General features: G+C 40.0%; 1 protein-coding gene across 3 annotated transcripts in view; it reads right to left on the reverse strand.

Moving 5' to 3' along the window:
- FAT1 (FAT atypical cadherin 1) overlaps positions 1 to 15856 on the reverse strand; it is a 130999-nt gene that overhangs the window by 14493 nt on the left and 100650 nt on the right. For all 3 annotated transcript variants that reach the window (XM_070068424.2, XM_070068423.2, XM_089325830.1), the window contains exons 11-20: positions 15255 to 15451; positions 12510 to 12663; positions 11228 to 11461; positions 9792 to 10181; positions 8459 to 8673; positions 8084 to 8221; positions 4937 to 5080; positions 4184 to 4381; positions 2175 to 2976; positions 1909 to 2040 (exon numbers count right to left, since the gene is read on the reverse strand). In XM_070068424.2, coding sequence (XP_069924525.1) covers positions 1909 to 2040; positions 2175 to 2976; positions 4184 to 4381; positions 4937 to 5080; positions 8084 to 8221; positions 8459 to 8673; positions 9792 to 10181; positions 11228 to 11461; positions 12510 to 12663; positions 15255 to 15451 — 2604 coding nt within the window. The remainder of the gene's footprint in view (positions 1 to 1908; positions 2041 to 2174; positions 2977 to 4183; positions 4382 to 4936; positions 5081 to 8083; positions 8222 to 8458; positions 8674 to 9791; positions 10182 to 11227; positions 11462 to 12509; positions 12664 to 15254; positions 15452 to 15856) is intronic.

Below are 15856 nucleotides of genomic sequence, written 5' to 3' on the forward strand. Positions count from 1 at the left end.
GAGAAGAGAATTCTAAAACAATGAAAGCTCTAAACAGAAAACTGTTCAGTATAAAAGTATTAGAATACAATTTCTGAAAATACCTACTTATCTCAAGGTGGCTTGGGAAACTTCCAACCACAATATAAAAATCCTCACTCCCCAAAGGTGATGAAATGGTATCATCTCCAGAGATGGAATTGCTATGTAAAATTATGCAGGACTAAACAAAAATTAAATTTCAAAAAGATAAAAGGCCTACTTAATAAGTCAAAAACCCATTAATAAATAGATGGGAGAAACTGGAATGCTAGGAATGTTAAGACTCAAAATACACAAAGACCTCTACACACTGAAAAAGAAAGAGACAATCAAACAATATGAACAGACAAGGCCACACAAGATAAGCGCTAATATTCGAAGAACAAAAGAAAAGACAATGGTCACAAGTAGTCAAAGAAATACAAGTTAAAATAATAACTGGATATCATTCTCTGAATGAGAATAATTCACTGAATGAGGATAATTCATTTTTAATTGAAAACTTCCAATACTGGCAACAGAATGGGGAATGAGAAACTTGTATGTGACTGGAAGAAATAGGAATTGGCACCAGTTTGGGGGAAACTGACTTATGTATCTATAAAAATTTATAGTTAGTTATAGCAAAGCAAATCCTATTTTTATTGTCCCTATTATACAAAAATGAAAGCACCAGATGTAAAGGTACATATACAAGGATTTTCTTAAATGGAAAACAGTATAACAACTGGCATCTCTACATATAAGAAAAATGCTGAATTAATAATGGCATCATCATGCTAGGCATGCTAGAATAGTATATACTTATTAAAAAGAATCAGGTTTATGTGCAGGGGCTTGGAAGGATGCCTTTAATATACCAATAATTGAAGGCAAAATACAAGAGATACAGGACTGTGTGACATATAATCACTCTTGAGTTGTGATTTTTTTTTCAGTAAGCAGAGGAAATGATGCACATCTGGTACAATGATTAAGATGTTGCTGGGGATGCTCACATCCCATATCAGAGTTCCAAGGTTCAAGTCCCGAGTTGGCTCCTTACTCCAGCTATCTGGCAGCACGTGATGGCTCAAGTAGTTGGCTCCCTGCTGCCCACATGGGAAACTAGGATGGAATTCCTAGCTCCTGCCTTTGGCTGTCCAGGCCTGGCTGTTGCAGGCATTTGGGGGTGTGAAAGTTTCTCTCACAATCTAACCTCCAAATAAAATAAATAAGACATTTAAAAAAAAAGAAAGAAAGAAATCAGCAAATGAGAGAGAAAAAAATAGCCCTTTAATATAGGGCCCAATTGGGGCAGGTGTTGAGGGAAAGCAGGCTAAGCCGCCTTTTGGGAACTCCAAATCCCTTAGGAACCTGCTGGTTCGAGTCTCAGCAACTCTGCTTTTAATATAGCTATCTGCTAACTGCCTTGGAAGGCAATGGATAAAGGCTCAAGTGCTTGGACCTCTGCCACTTATGTGGGAGCCTCAGATGGAGTTGCTGCCTCCTGGCTCTGGCCTGGCCCAGCCTTTGCTATTGCAGGTATTTGAGAAGTAAGCCAGCAAATGGAAAGTCTCTCTGTGTTACTCTACTTTCAAATAAACAAAGCTGATAAATAGACAGATATAGATAGATAATCTATCTAAATATATATCTTTTATCTATCTAGCTATCTACACGTTTATGTAAGCATGGATGATGCAGAACAAGGACACAAGCCTCGAACTCAAGGGTGTCATTTTGAGTCAGGAAGAAAAGTTACTGCTGTCCCTCTTCATTTCTACATTTGATTTGTTATAACATATTATACAATGCTTTTTGATTCTAATAAAGAAGAAAATTATGAAAAACTTTGAAAAGTGACTTCTTAAAAAATAGATGTAAGCTTAATCATTGCGTTCTCACCTGGGCACTGACCAAATTTGCCTCCAGGACAGACACAGGTGTACTTCTCCTCTCTGGGGTCAGTGATACATTCAGATCCCTCGGGGCAGGGATGGTCTTCACATCCATGGTGAACAGGTGGGCATTTTCCCTCTTTAATTAAAGAAAAGAATGTTGTGACAGGGGAGACAACAGGAATTTCAAGAAAATGACCTTCCATGTACACCACTGAAGGCCACACACGAAGTCATCTATAACACTTATTTTCATAGACATACGTGCATTACCTTTGCAGAGACAAACAGCTGTTCTATGGTGTCGAGGAGTCACAAAACTCAGCCTGGCCGTGCTGTGTGTTGACATGACATTGTCATCCACAGACACCTTTTCATCACAGAATTTCCAGGGGCACTCCAGTCCTGCACAGAGCTTGTGGAATACATCCAAGATCCTAACACCAATGATTTCTTCAATGTCAGTCACAGAAGAATTAATCTTGTGCAGAAGTTGTTTTGTTGAAACCTGGGTACTACTTGATTTCTCTATAAAAAGTAAGACATCCAGATGTGGGTGAGGCTCAGAGGCCTGCAGACTCACAATCTGTACATCATTCCTCCTCACGCCCAGGATGTTCCTTAAAGCTCGCTGGAAGTTGCGCCAATAGTCACCAACAAATTCTTCCGGAGTGAGATTGGCAAAGCGGATGGCAATGGTATGGTTCAACATCTCCTGTGTCACTTGCCTGATATGCACTGTGATGTCAGCCACCGTTGTAAACTTTCCATCTGTTACACTGACGTTGAGAAGGTACTGTCCTATATCTAGTCTTTTGTGTGCTATCAGCTTACCCCCAGTGCTCGAAACAGAGAAGAGGCTATCCATTTGGGGGTCAAGACTATAGGTTAAAGTGTCATAGACATCTTGGTCTGTTGCATGGATCTTCCCAATGACGCCACCTGAATATTCTTCTCCAAAAGCAGTAATGAAAATCTCCAGTGGCAAAATTGCAGGAGGATGGATGCTCTCCTCAATAACCCGAACATCAACATATGTCAAAGATGACAACTGTGGCTTTCCATTATCTGCCACCTATGAGAAAAGAAACAGGAAATCACTTTTGTCTATGTCTTAATAAATATATTTACAGTGTTCAAGTTCTAAAACAACACCATTGTTAGATGATTCCAGTCATGTGTAACAATTCTTCCATTAAAGACGGACTGAAAATATGATGATGGCCCCATAAGATTATAAAGGAGATGATAAATCCCTATTGCTTAGTGATGCTGTAGCTACACTCACAACATAACACAGTATTCACATTAATCATACTGTGGTGATACTGGTGCAAAATTTCTGTACTGTCAATCATAGTACATTGTACTTGACAATGAAGATAAATGACTATGTTAATGGATTATGTATTTACAATGTTTTTATTGTTATTTCAGAATACTCCTTTGTCTTATATATAGAAAAAAAGTTGTCTGTAAAATACTAAACCATGTTATGCCAGCACTAGCCTTATAGTCTTTCTTTTTCCTTATATTTTATTTACTTATTTGAGAAGCAGAGTCACAGACAGAGAAAGGGAGAGACAGAGAGGAAGGTCTTCCATCCACTGGTTTACTCCCTAGATGGCTGCAACTGCAGAGCTAGGCCAATCCTATGCCAGGAGCCAGGAACTTCTTCTAGATCTCGCACACAGGTGCAGAAAGCCCCAACACTTGGTCCATCTACCACTGTTTTCCCAGGCCATTAGCAGAGATTTGGATCGGAAGAGGAGTAGCCAGGACTCAAACCAGCACCCATCTGGGATGTGGGCACTACAGGTAGAGGCTTAACCTACTACACTACAGTGCCGGCCTTCCTCACAGCCGGTTTACCACATTTCTTAATTGCACCAAGAGGCCAAGTTGAGTGATGTGCCTACACCATCTAGATTTGTGTAAGTGCACTCTGGTGTCTCCATGGCGACAACATCACCTGACAATGCATTTCCAGTGTTAAGCAATGCATTTTTCCACAGCAGAAGCAAATCCAAGAAGGGACAAATCATTTGTTTACAGCTCTGTCACTAACTCCCACTGAAGCCCAGCTCTCTGAATGTCGGTGACAAAGCAACCAAATGAATGAGTGAGCCCCCTCAAAGTGCAGTGGGACAAAAACACAGGCCACCACTTTATAAATGTTTGTTTTTTCATGAAAGGTGAGATGTTCAAAGGTGACCAGGTAGCTGCCACCCAGCAGCTCTTCTCAGGAAGCCACAAGAAACCCACAAAGAAAGCTGAAATACCTTCACCCGCAGCAGGTAGTGGTCCCTCGCCTTCCTGTCGATGGCAGCTGCAGTCAAGAGGACCCCTTGCTGGCTCACTTCAAATGCTCTGTCATCATTTCCACTTACAATGGAAAAGAAGAAGGGCGGGCCATTGTGAGAAGAATCCTTGTCTGTCACCACTAGCTGCAGCACACTGAAGCCCACAGGCTTGTTTTCCTGCACAAAATTAAAAACAAGGCAAAATCAACACAACCAAATGGCAAGAGACACATGTGCATTCTCTGTAACAAAAAAAAAAAAAAAATACACAGAAACAAAGCTGCTCCACCTGAAAGAGAAGAGAGGTGGAGGGAAAGGGATGGCTGGTGGGCAAGCAGGAGCTAGGACAAAAGACAGGGCCAGGGAGGAGGGTATGTGTGTGAGAGCAATGTTGGGCAGCAGGGGTGGTGATGAGAAGGGGAGGGAAGAAGTCGCAAGGAGGGGAAGCGACAGGGGCAGAACATATGACTAGGAAACAAGCTTACGATTCCCAGGACAGTGAGCATGAAATCAAAAGCACGAAACCAAAGCATGAAAAGAAGGGATATAAGCTTGGGAACTGTTAGAAAATGTTCATCGTTAAATATTGACAGAGACGCCTTTAATTTTATTTTTCCTATTTTTCTAAAAAGCAGCCTTTGGAAAAGCAAGCTATTGCACACAAGCCACCGAGGACAACGAAAGGGCTCATTTCCAAGGCGTCCCATGAGCCGTGCAGCAGCCCGGGCTCACCTGGATGATTACACTGTAGTTTTCCTTGGAGAAGACTGGGGCATTGTCATTGACATCAGACACATCGATGTTCACCGTTGCCATGCTGACTCTGGGTGGACTGCCATTGTCCGAAGCTTGAACCGTGAGTGTGTAACCGGAAATCTTTCCAGGGAAAAGACAGAGAATGCATGTTCGTTTCACAAGCAATGCATAGGGTTTAAACCAGAAGTGTCTGCCTGACAATCTGGAAGGCAGATCCCAATTAATTGCCACTGTTTGCTGTGTCCCAAAAGTAGGTCATTCCCTACAACCAAGTGTACTGAAAAGAGCAGGCATTTTTTCAAAAGAAAAAGTTACCAGTGATGATGAGATTCTCTGATGCCTCTAAAAAACATGCTCATTTTGTTAAAAGTGCTTTATGTTAAAAATTTTGCATATTAACAGAAATTAAGGCCACAAAGTAATATTAAGTATCTGAAAAAAAGTTAACACTACTATCTCAAAGGCTGCTGCTTCAGCATTTGAGATGAGTAATAATATGGAAGGCAGCTTTCCCCGGGGACTAAATTACACTCTTCGCCAGAACTAGACAGACGTTAGCTGTCTCTGTCTCGGTCTCTCTCTCTCTCTCGGATGGTGACTCATTTCCAATACCTCAGGATACTCCAGACCCGTCTTGATTCTGCACTTGGACCAAACTCCACTGTCTAAATCCCTCAAGATTATCTCTTTATGATCTTCTACAAAAGAAATGAAGACAAGTGAGATCGCTTCTTTCTCAGGGCAGTTCCCCGGGCAGCTCTCTTCCAGAATGAGTGGTGGAAGAAGTCAAAACGATGGCTAAATCCCAGAGCATGCACTGCAGAACATTAGCCCTGCAAATCACTCCAATCAAAGGGGGTTCCGAGGGCGCAGCAGCTTGGGAAAGCCCACAGGCTATCTCCTTAGCAATCCCCCAATGGATACAAGTCTATTACAGGATCCGCTCTTCATCCAAAATCACTACTCTGCCCAGAAGCACAGGCAACGCCAGGCAGAGCAGTCATGCTTCCTAACCTCTCGGCAAGTCCCTACTCAAAAACAGGCCTGAAAGGAAATGACAGAATTGAGACCTTAATGAGGTCTCTCAACACCATCTGCCCAAATTCCTCTAATCTTTGCTGAAATCATCTGCTTCATTATGGTCAACCTCCTTTACTCTCTAAAGCCAAGGTTCCTTTCAATTCTTCAGCGCACTGCTGCTCTGAGGCGGTTTCTTCCTTCCTCTGGGAGAGTCTGAGTGCAGGCAGCGGTAGCGGGCTGGGCGAGGGTCAGCAGGGCTTACCTCAGCTCACCCGCTCACATCCATCTCAATCCCTGAGGCCACTTCTGTGGTCTTCTCCAGGCTATGGCCCACACCTACACTTCCAGGTTTCAGGTGCCTAAGTCTGACTAACAGCTCCAAATACGGCTGACTGATCCTCCTTGGAATGCTATTTTCCTGTAAAAAGCAGCATTACCAAAGCCCACATTCATTCATCTCTCCCAGCCCCTACGAGTCTCTGCCTCATAGCGCTCCTGCTTCTCTTTCATGGTACTACCCAGGAACAGCAAGACGGGAGAAAATCAAGCCACCTCTGACTCACTGCTTTCTAGGCAGGGCCGTATCACAGCTTTGGGACTCTAACTTTTCCTGCACAAAGTTTCTTCATTTGCCTTTTCACTCAATGCTCACCGCTGTTTTCCCAATTCAGGCTTCTGTTGCCTCCAAACAGATCAATTGTCCACAGCCTTCCTACTATGCTAAAAAGTACGTAGACCTACTATAGTACCAATCTTCTATAATGTCGTCATGCTGTGACCTACTTCACCAATATTTAATAATTCCCTGATGCCTGGGGCATCAATTCTGAACCTCAGATCCTGGTTTTCTTTGTGGCCCATCATCTATTCCTAACACATCTCTCTATTTTCTCTCTCTACTTCCTTATACGATTTCTTTACTCCAATACAACTGGGTGAAGCTCCCTAAATATATCCCACAGGTTCTATCTCCATGCCTTTGTTCATGTAATTCCTTACAGAGAATTTCACTTTTCTCAACCTCTAGTTTTCCAAATTTCTGCAATTAATTATAATTCAGCTTCTAGCTCCATGAAGGGTCTGAGAATGCTGGTTCCAACAGTAACTTCTTCCTTTCTACAAACTTTTTTTTTTTTTTTTTTTTGACAGGCAGAGTAGACAGTGAGAGAGTGAGAGAGAGAGAGAGAGAGAAAGAGAGAAAGGTCTTCCTTTGCCGTTGGTTCACCCTCCAATGGCCGCCACGGCCGGCACGCTGTGGCTGGCGCACTGTGCTGATCCGATGGCAGGAGCCAGGTACTTATCCTGGTCTCCCATGGGGTGCAGGGCCCAAGCACTTGGGCCATCCTCCACTGCACTCCCGGGCCACAGCAGAGAGCTGGCCTGGAAGAGGGGCAACCGGGACAGAATCCGGCACCCCGACCGGGACTAGAACCCAGTGTGCTGGCGCCGCTAGGCGGAGGATTAGCCTAGTGAGCCGCGGCGCCGGCCCCTTTCTACAAACTTTTACTACCCAAACTTCATCAGTATGAAATATATTGCTTCTGTTCTTTGTTGAGATTCTCATACTGTAATTTCTTTTCAAGTAATTACAGTCATGAGAAGACTGGTAACATCATATTGGTCTTCACCAAATCACCCAACATATACGAACACAAAGCCCTTCTATTTTACTAAATTGGGAATTTGTAAACAGGCTTTTAAAATGTTTTTTTAGCATTTATTTATTTTTCATCTGCTTGTAAGGCAGAGAAGGGGAGAGTAAGAAAGAGGGAGACATGGAGGGGTAGGGGCCAGTTCATCTTCTATTGCTAGTTTACTCCCTAAGGGCCTGTAACAGCAACCAGGGCTGGGTCAGGCTGATGCCAGGTGCCTAGAACTCAGTAATCTGAGTCTCTTATGTGAGTGGCAGGGTTCCAAGTACTTGAGGCATCATCCAATGCTTCCAAGAATGCATGAGCAGGAAGCTGGATCAGAAGAACAGAGTAGCCAGGACATGAACCAGGTACACCAACATGAGATGCAGGCATCCCAAACAGTGGCTTAACCTCCTGCACGATCACACTTAGCCCCTGTAAACAATTTAAACCAAATTTAATCACTTACTGTTTCCCGATCTAGAAGTTTGGTCACTTTTACTTCTCCCTTCACAGGGTCAATTGTAAACGGGCTTCCCTGATTGCCATCTATAATTGAATAGTGGATATAGCTGTTTGAAGGTCCATCAGCATCATCGGCCATAACCTAGAAAATGTCACACTTCTGTTTAGGAGACGGCTAAAGGTGGCACAGGAGTCTGTTAAGACAAATTTCCAATATAGCGTCTACTTTGAGAAAATTATAATGAAGTCAGTAGTTGATAGACTAAAAACTATTTTCTCATCTCCAAATTTTTTCAAATAAGGTCAATTTAAAAACTGGATCAATTTTATTCAAGGCTCTTAAAACTATCCAGAAAACCACAGAGAGAAAAATACACACTGTAACAACAGACTGTTCAAGAACGGCATCTTCACTGATCACGGCTGTGTAGGTGTCCTGGCTGAACACCGGGCTGTTATCATTGATGTCTGTTACGTTGACATTCACAGTCGCAACATCACTTAATGAGGGTGTGCCTCCATCAGTAGCTTCTACAGTCAGGTAGTATTCGTGAGAGCTTTCATAATCCAGATTCTCAATAATGAATATGGCCCCTGTAAAGAAAATCAAAATTACCTCCCCAATACTTTATAAAGGCAACACTTTTTCCTATCATAACTGAAACTGCTAAACAAACTCAGTTCTTACTTCCAAAGTTCACTTACCATTTATGTATTTTATCTCCTATCTTTTCTAAACAACATTTCACTAGAGTTTAATAAACAAAAAACAAAAAAATTCTTTAGTGCCTTTTAGTTTCCTTTTCTTTCCATATTTTTTAAAATAGGGATATATATCCTTTTATTTAATCTCTTTTAAAAAATCCCTTTACTTATTGTGTCTTATTCTTAGAAATTTCTGATTTCACAATCCCTTTAATGTCTTTCCAATTCACTTCATTATGCTCATCCTAATCAAAAAGAGAAGGGGGTAAAAGAGCCCTAAAAATAGTAATTGCATGATATCTATTAAAAATGTTTTAAAATAACATCACCAGACATTTATTCTTTACATGACACACACAGGAGTCACAAAATCCGAATGCAACAATTTTTTACAATGTTCAAAGACACAGCTATTTTAGACTACAAAAGTACTTGTGCAGCAAAAGTCAGCAGGTCCTATCACTTTCGACCTTGTAGATAATCTTTCTGTGTGATTTGAAGTATCTCAACTGTTACATACATAACTATTATAAAGAAGTCAATTTAATCAGCTATCAGATATCCACTGTGGAAACCAAGATCAAAGAGGCGAACCCACTGTTTCACTTGGGAAGCTCCTTCAGAGGAATTTGATACGGGGGAACAAAGACATTTTTTATGCAAGTCCCCTACTATCACCTGCTCTTATCTTTACTAACTTGCAACACCACACATCATTACTCAACCAATGGTATGCAATACTGCAGTTTTATATTTTAAGTTAATTTGCTTGTAGCTTATAAGGGATATGCCAGAAATGTATTTTATTAACTAGGTCTATAGTCTTAAGTCTTTAAAATCACTTTTAATCCCACTTTAAATAACAGCAAAAAAGAAAACTTGACTTCTACCTTTTTAGGACATCTACTGATATTTATGTGAACTGTCACTTCATAAAAGGTAAAATAATAAGGCAAATCTACTTTTGTATAGAAAAAAGGGCTTCCTCTCATTTATTTAGTAGTTACCTGTTTTAGAGTCTATGCTGAATTTTCCATGTTCATTTCCACTAATTATGGAATAGGTGATTTCTGCATTTGCTTCAATATCCCGACTTGCCGCATACACTTGCAGAACTTCTGTTCCGATAAGACTATCTTCAGACACTGTGGCACCATATTCGCGGTATTCAAACACAGGTGGGTTGTCGTTTATATCCAAAACTGATACAACCACAGTGCCAGTAGCTGTCAACCTTCTTGGCAACCCATGATCTACAGCTTTCAAAGTAAGAGTATACACTGCCTGTAGCTCTCGATCCAAAGGCTTTTCTAACTGAATAATTCCAGATAACTCATTAATGGAGAACTGTCCATCAGCAGAGTTAATCAGTGAGTAGGAAATCTTTCGATTCAATCCTGTTGAGACATGAAATCACATCACAAGGGTTTGTACCACTGAATTTAAACTTAATTTAAAAAGGGAATGTGCAAGTACACATATTTAAAAATTCTTATGAATATGATCTGGAAAAAAGCGAAGTTTTAGATTAACAACATACTGAATTAAAACAATTATTTCACAGATTTTATACAGGTGCCCACATTATAGTACCTAACAGACCTTTTAAACTGAAATTTACTATTGAGCTTCAGTGATAATTATTTGAAAAGCAACATTTCTACCATTCTTCTGATTCCTTCAGCATTAGTATGTCTGAAGAAGTCACTTTATTCTGTTATCAAAATGGTATGAACGTATATCCTAGTCTTATTTTCCCCATAAAAAATTTTGAAAGATTTATGAAATTTATACAACAGTATTTGTTTGTTATGTTTCTATTATATCAAAACTTCTTTATGTAACCAGTGGTTTAGTCACAAAATAATAATTAATCTCCATATTAATTAATAAAGCCACTGATTTTAGTGCCACCATAAATACCTGACTCAGTATGGTCACTAGGAGCAACTTCGAGATTATAAACACTCATTAAAGCTGACTTGAGGGGCTGGTGTTGAGGGACAGTGAGTGAAGATGCCGCCTGTGATACTGGCGTCTCATACGTACACAGGTTCAAGCTGCAGCTGCCCCACTTCTGATCTAGCTCCTTGCGAATGAGCCTGGGAAAGCAGCAGAAGATGTCCTCCCTAAGTACTTGGGTCCCTGCCATCCACAAGGGAGACCTGAATGGAGTTCCAGGCTCCTGGTTTCAAACTGGCCATTGCACATGAGTGGAGGATCTCTCTTTATCTCTTTTGTCTCTCCCTTTCTAACTTTGTCTTTCAAATAAATAAATTAAAAGAAAAAAAACCCTGAGTATCCTAATGACTTCATTCTACCCACATGATGAGCTATTCAACATGCACAAAGAGTTACAGAGGCTGAATCTGGGATATGTGTCAACACAGAAATTCCCAAGATCTCAGTGGGCAGTGTTAGGATCCACACTTCTACAGGGTACCTGCATCTGCATCTGTGGCCTGCACTCTTGTCAACAGTGTTCCAGGTTCTGTGTTCTCAAACACAGTGATGGTGTATGGATCAGCAGAGAATTCAGGTGCATTATCATTCACATCTTCTAGTGTGAGCACAATATTGGCTTGACAAAATCTTCCACCTCCATCTGTGGCCTTGACTAGAAGATTATAAACTGCTTGTTCCTCACGATCAAGGGGGGCTAATGTTTTCAGTTCACCTAAAAACAAACAAAAGTAAGTGAATTCACTTGAAATCTAAGATGTGAACAGCAACTGTGCATCTTATGTCCTCCCTTTTTCAGAGTGAGGGCTTTCCTCCAGAGCACAGTGTCACCAGTGTCAAGACTCACAGCTGCAGGAGCACACTGAGTCTACATTGTTTCTTCTTTATTTCCTTTATTCTTTTTTAATAATATAAAGGGAACACATAGTTCATAGATAGAATATTAAAAATATAATGATACTTCCCTCCCTCTCCATCCTCCTTTCTACCTTCCTTCCTTTGAAATAACACATTTTTAATTTATTTTATAGCCACAGGCTTACTGCTCCACTAGAGTACGACAGGTAGAAAACAGAAAGACCCCTGTTCAGCAGGCTTACAGACAAGGACTACAAGCAGTTTTTCAAACCCTGCCAGGCTAGCTCTTTAAAGCCATACAGATCTGAGGCCAGGGGCCTCTTATATTACATATAGTGTTGCAAAAGAAAAACAACTACCTAAGTTAACAAATAATTTTTTTAATATTCTCCAAAATTGGATTCATAAGTTCACAGTTAATTCTTCAGAAGAAAAATTAAAAGGCTTAATATTAGAAAACTGATCCCAATTTCAACAAAATTGCAGGAGAAACAAAAGTCAATTTAAAAATGAATAAAAATGAGGAATTCTGTCTTATGAAAATAAAACTATAAATTTATGTTCACAAATTCAAGAAAATATGCTAAGAGTAGACAGCATGATGGATAAAACAGAAAGTATGTGATATATTTTAATGCCTGAATCTTTTTAAAAAAATTTAGTAGCTATTTCTAAATTTCAACTCCTCAATTCAAGTAGCAATACTGTCAATGTTAGACTTTCCACCTCACCCTAAATTTTACAATCTCGATTACTATTTAGATTTCTAAAATATCAATTCCAAAGCATCAGAATAAATTTGAAAAAGATAAAATGTAATTTAAGATTTTATATATGATCTAAAATCACCCCCCTACATAATTTTGTTAAAATACACAGTTATGTGTGTCAGTCCACATCACTACCTGTGTCTGGATTTAGTCTGAATTTTTCTGCACCAGCACCAGATAACGTGTAGGTGATTTCAGCATTGGAACGGATATCTGCATCTGTAGCAGAGACTTGCATGATCAATTTCCCAGGAAGAGTGTCTTCAGGAATGGTGTCTGAATATAAAGTCTAGAAAGATTCCAAACAATGTCATTAGTGTAAAAACATTAAAAATCAGCCTGGCTGTCAAAGAAATAATGAAAAAGACATTTAACTTAGGCCACAGAAAACCCGGGCAATTAAAAACCATAGAGTTTTTAAAACTAATTTTCATGCAGTACACATGTAAAACAAGGAAATGCCACGCAAACAGTTCCCAACACTATATCCCTGAAGGAGACTGGCAGGACATTTAACCAACACAACACTGAGTATGCCACTGAGTCGGTTTCATCTTTAGCTCAGTTTTAATTCTTAGGACAAAATTTAAGTAGTGTTCCTCACCTACCTAGAAATTAGACAGAATAAATACCTGTTACATCATTTCCACTTATTTTCAAATATAGGAATCTATTGCATGTGATTATTCCTAATGTACCACCAAATAATTGTGGTTGGAAGAGAAGAAATCTTTGTGTTGTGAGAGAAAACAAGGATTCTCTGACTCCCTAGAGGATAGGCAAGGCTCAAGCCCTGCTGTTACTGTTTGATTCCTTTCCTCACACCTGCCCTAACTCTCAAACTTAACCAACTACTGTTTCCAGTTCCAATTATTCAGGAACCCATGCCATAAATGAAACCCGAAGAGCAATAGATTAACAGCTTCCTGAATTCACTTTCTTAGCAGAAGTTCAATTACAGGTGAGCTATATTTTACGACACAGAACATGTTGCAACACTGATGACTTCAAGTATCTAGTGTCCTTTTGTTATTCCCAAAACTATTGTATCAGTTCCAAATAATATGAAAGGGGTGAAAAGTGACAATATATACACATTTGGTTTTTAGAAGAGGTAATCTATTCCCATTCATAATCCATGTTCACAAGAGGTACATATTCACATCTGAAATTAGCTCCTCATCCCTCAGATGCCCCTCCCCTTCATGGCTGAATCTTCAGTAGGCATGTCGGCGAGAGCAGCTGTTACTTCCCACAGCTACAATATTATTTCATGCTTCCTCACCGTGCAGCCTTCTCCAGCTCCTCTGTCCCTCTTCACCATCACTTTCCCTTCCACCTGGCCAAGTCTTCACCATTCTTCTTCCATCCTTCACTTTCCACCTTCTTGGCTAGCCCAAGATCACTCTTCATTAATGCATCCTCTTGAATCCCACTCAAGTGTCCATGCACATCACAATCCTGGCACCACCATCTCCAAGTCAGTCGCAGAACCCAAATGGTCTGCCACCTGCCTCACCCATCTTTTCCAGTGATGTCACAACTCTGCCTGTCACCCTAGCTCATAGAAACTCTCTTCTCCTTCACTCTCAATGGCACTGCATCAGTGTCATTGTCTGTCTTCCGTCTCTGCTTCCCTCTCCCTTTGGAAATAGCCATCTCCCCTTTTCCCCCATTTTGTTGATAACATCTCAAATAAATCCATTATCAACTATCTACAGAAACTGCCAAGTTTACATATTTCCCCCTAATATCCATCCTTATCTTACCATCTCTAAAAAAACAGTTTAACTCATTATCTCATTACCTTAAAAAGAACAAATCTGAAATGAAACTCAATATACTTCCTCTAAAACCAATTCCCTTCCAGGCTTATCTTTGTCATTGCCAGGGTCTTTCTCCAACAATATTAAAATCAGCCTTAACTCAGTACACTTGCCAGCCTGTCACACAGGGCAGGGACTGAACGCTACCAGCTTCTCCTTTTATTCCTTCTGTCACTTCTGCCTGTCCTATTATCTTTCACTCTTCCTTATCTAAATAATGGACACAATAACACCAATTGAACTTCATTAAGGAACTCTTGGTTCATGTTATCTCCATCTCTGAATTGTAAAAGGATTCAAAGAATTTATTTTGTTTAGGACAGAGTAAACATTCCCTGGAATGAACCTTCACTGCTCTCTTCCCCAAATTTCTTTCCCATGACATATTCTCCACTTCTGGCAAACCAAGTTACCATTCCCACATCTGCAACTATGGCTCACGCCGCCTGCCCTTTCACTTCTCCTCTTGATCATCTAATCACTCCCTCTCAGACCTCAGCCTAAGCCTTGTCTCTGCATGGCTCTTCCTCTCCCCGTAGCTCCAGTGACCACGTTTGCTCCCGTCACATCCTCAACTTAAGCTTCAGAGGGAAAGAGCCCTTCTTTGCTCTATACTTTGTTCTCTCATTAAATGAGGCGCTCCTTTAAAGGAGCAGGAGCCGTATCACTAACCTCTCGGTTTCTCTAGTGTGTACAAAAAGTACCCCCAAAATGATCTGTTAGAGATAATATCCCGCCTCTCTCCCCCAGTCACTTTTTCCCTAGGTATAGAAAACCCCTTCATGAAGAGTTTATAAAGTACTTTTAGGGTCAGATACCATGTAACCTTGACCACAATCTACAGTTTCTTAGAATGAGTTTTTTGCCCTATTTAGCATTCCTCAAAAGTTAAGTTTTTTCAAATCTTCACCCATTTAACACCTCTGTTTAAACAGTAAGCAATTATAACATGAAACACATTTTAATTACAGCACAGCATCAAGTGACAGTCCTATTGAAAGGGTTAAGACAGAAATTTAATTTATTACACACACATTAGGAAAGAGGGGCCTACCTTTTCACAAACTGGACTGTTGTCATTTGCGTCAAGTACTTTCACTTCAACTATAGCTTTTGATGAAAATGTGCCATCAGTTGCTGTGATGGTCAGAAGATAGTTGTCCCTTTTTTCCCTATCTAGAGGTTTCTTCACATAGACCTTCCATTCATTGTGCACATTTTCAATAGCAAATTGTCCCAAAGCATCACCTCCTATTAAATCAATGACAGAATATGACACTCAAATTTGTTGAAATAAAAGGAGAAACAGGTAACAAGAAAATTAAACTGTAAACAAGAAACACAATGTTATGGTTTCAAAAAATTAAGTATTAAAATTATTAATTTAAATTTGGCATAGATTAGCTGCTATTTACAAAAAAGGTAAATAGAATATACAGCAAATAAAATATAAAGACTCAACAATAATTATTAATCTACAGTTATTTCTTTTTAGTGCTGCTACTATATATTAAGTATAAAGTTCAACAGAGCCATAAAAAATAATGCTTAATGAAACAACTGTTAACTCTGCTAAGAATCTGAAATATAAGATATCATTTCTACTTATTTTAGATATTGTAACTAAAAATCACCACTTTCCATTCCAATTTCCAT

Source organism: Oryctolagus cuniculus, chromosome 2 (assembly GCF_051225735.1).
Source record: "Oryctolagus cuniculus isolate XC-2025 breed Fujian yellow rabbit chromosome 2, ASM5122573v1, whole genome shotgun sequence".
Taxonomy (NCBI): domain Eukaryota; kingdom Metazoa; phylum Chordata; class Mammalia; order Lagomorpha; family Leporidae; genus Oryctolagus; species Oryctolagus cuniculus.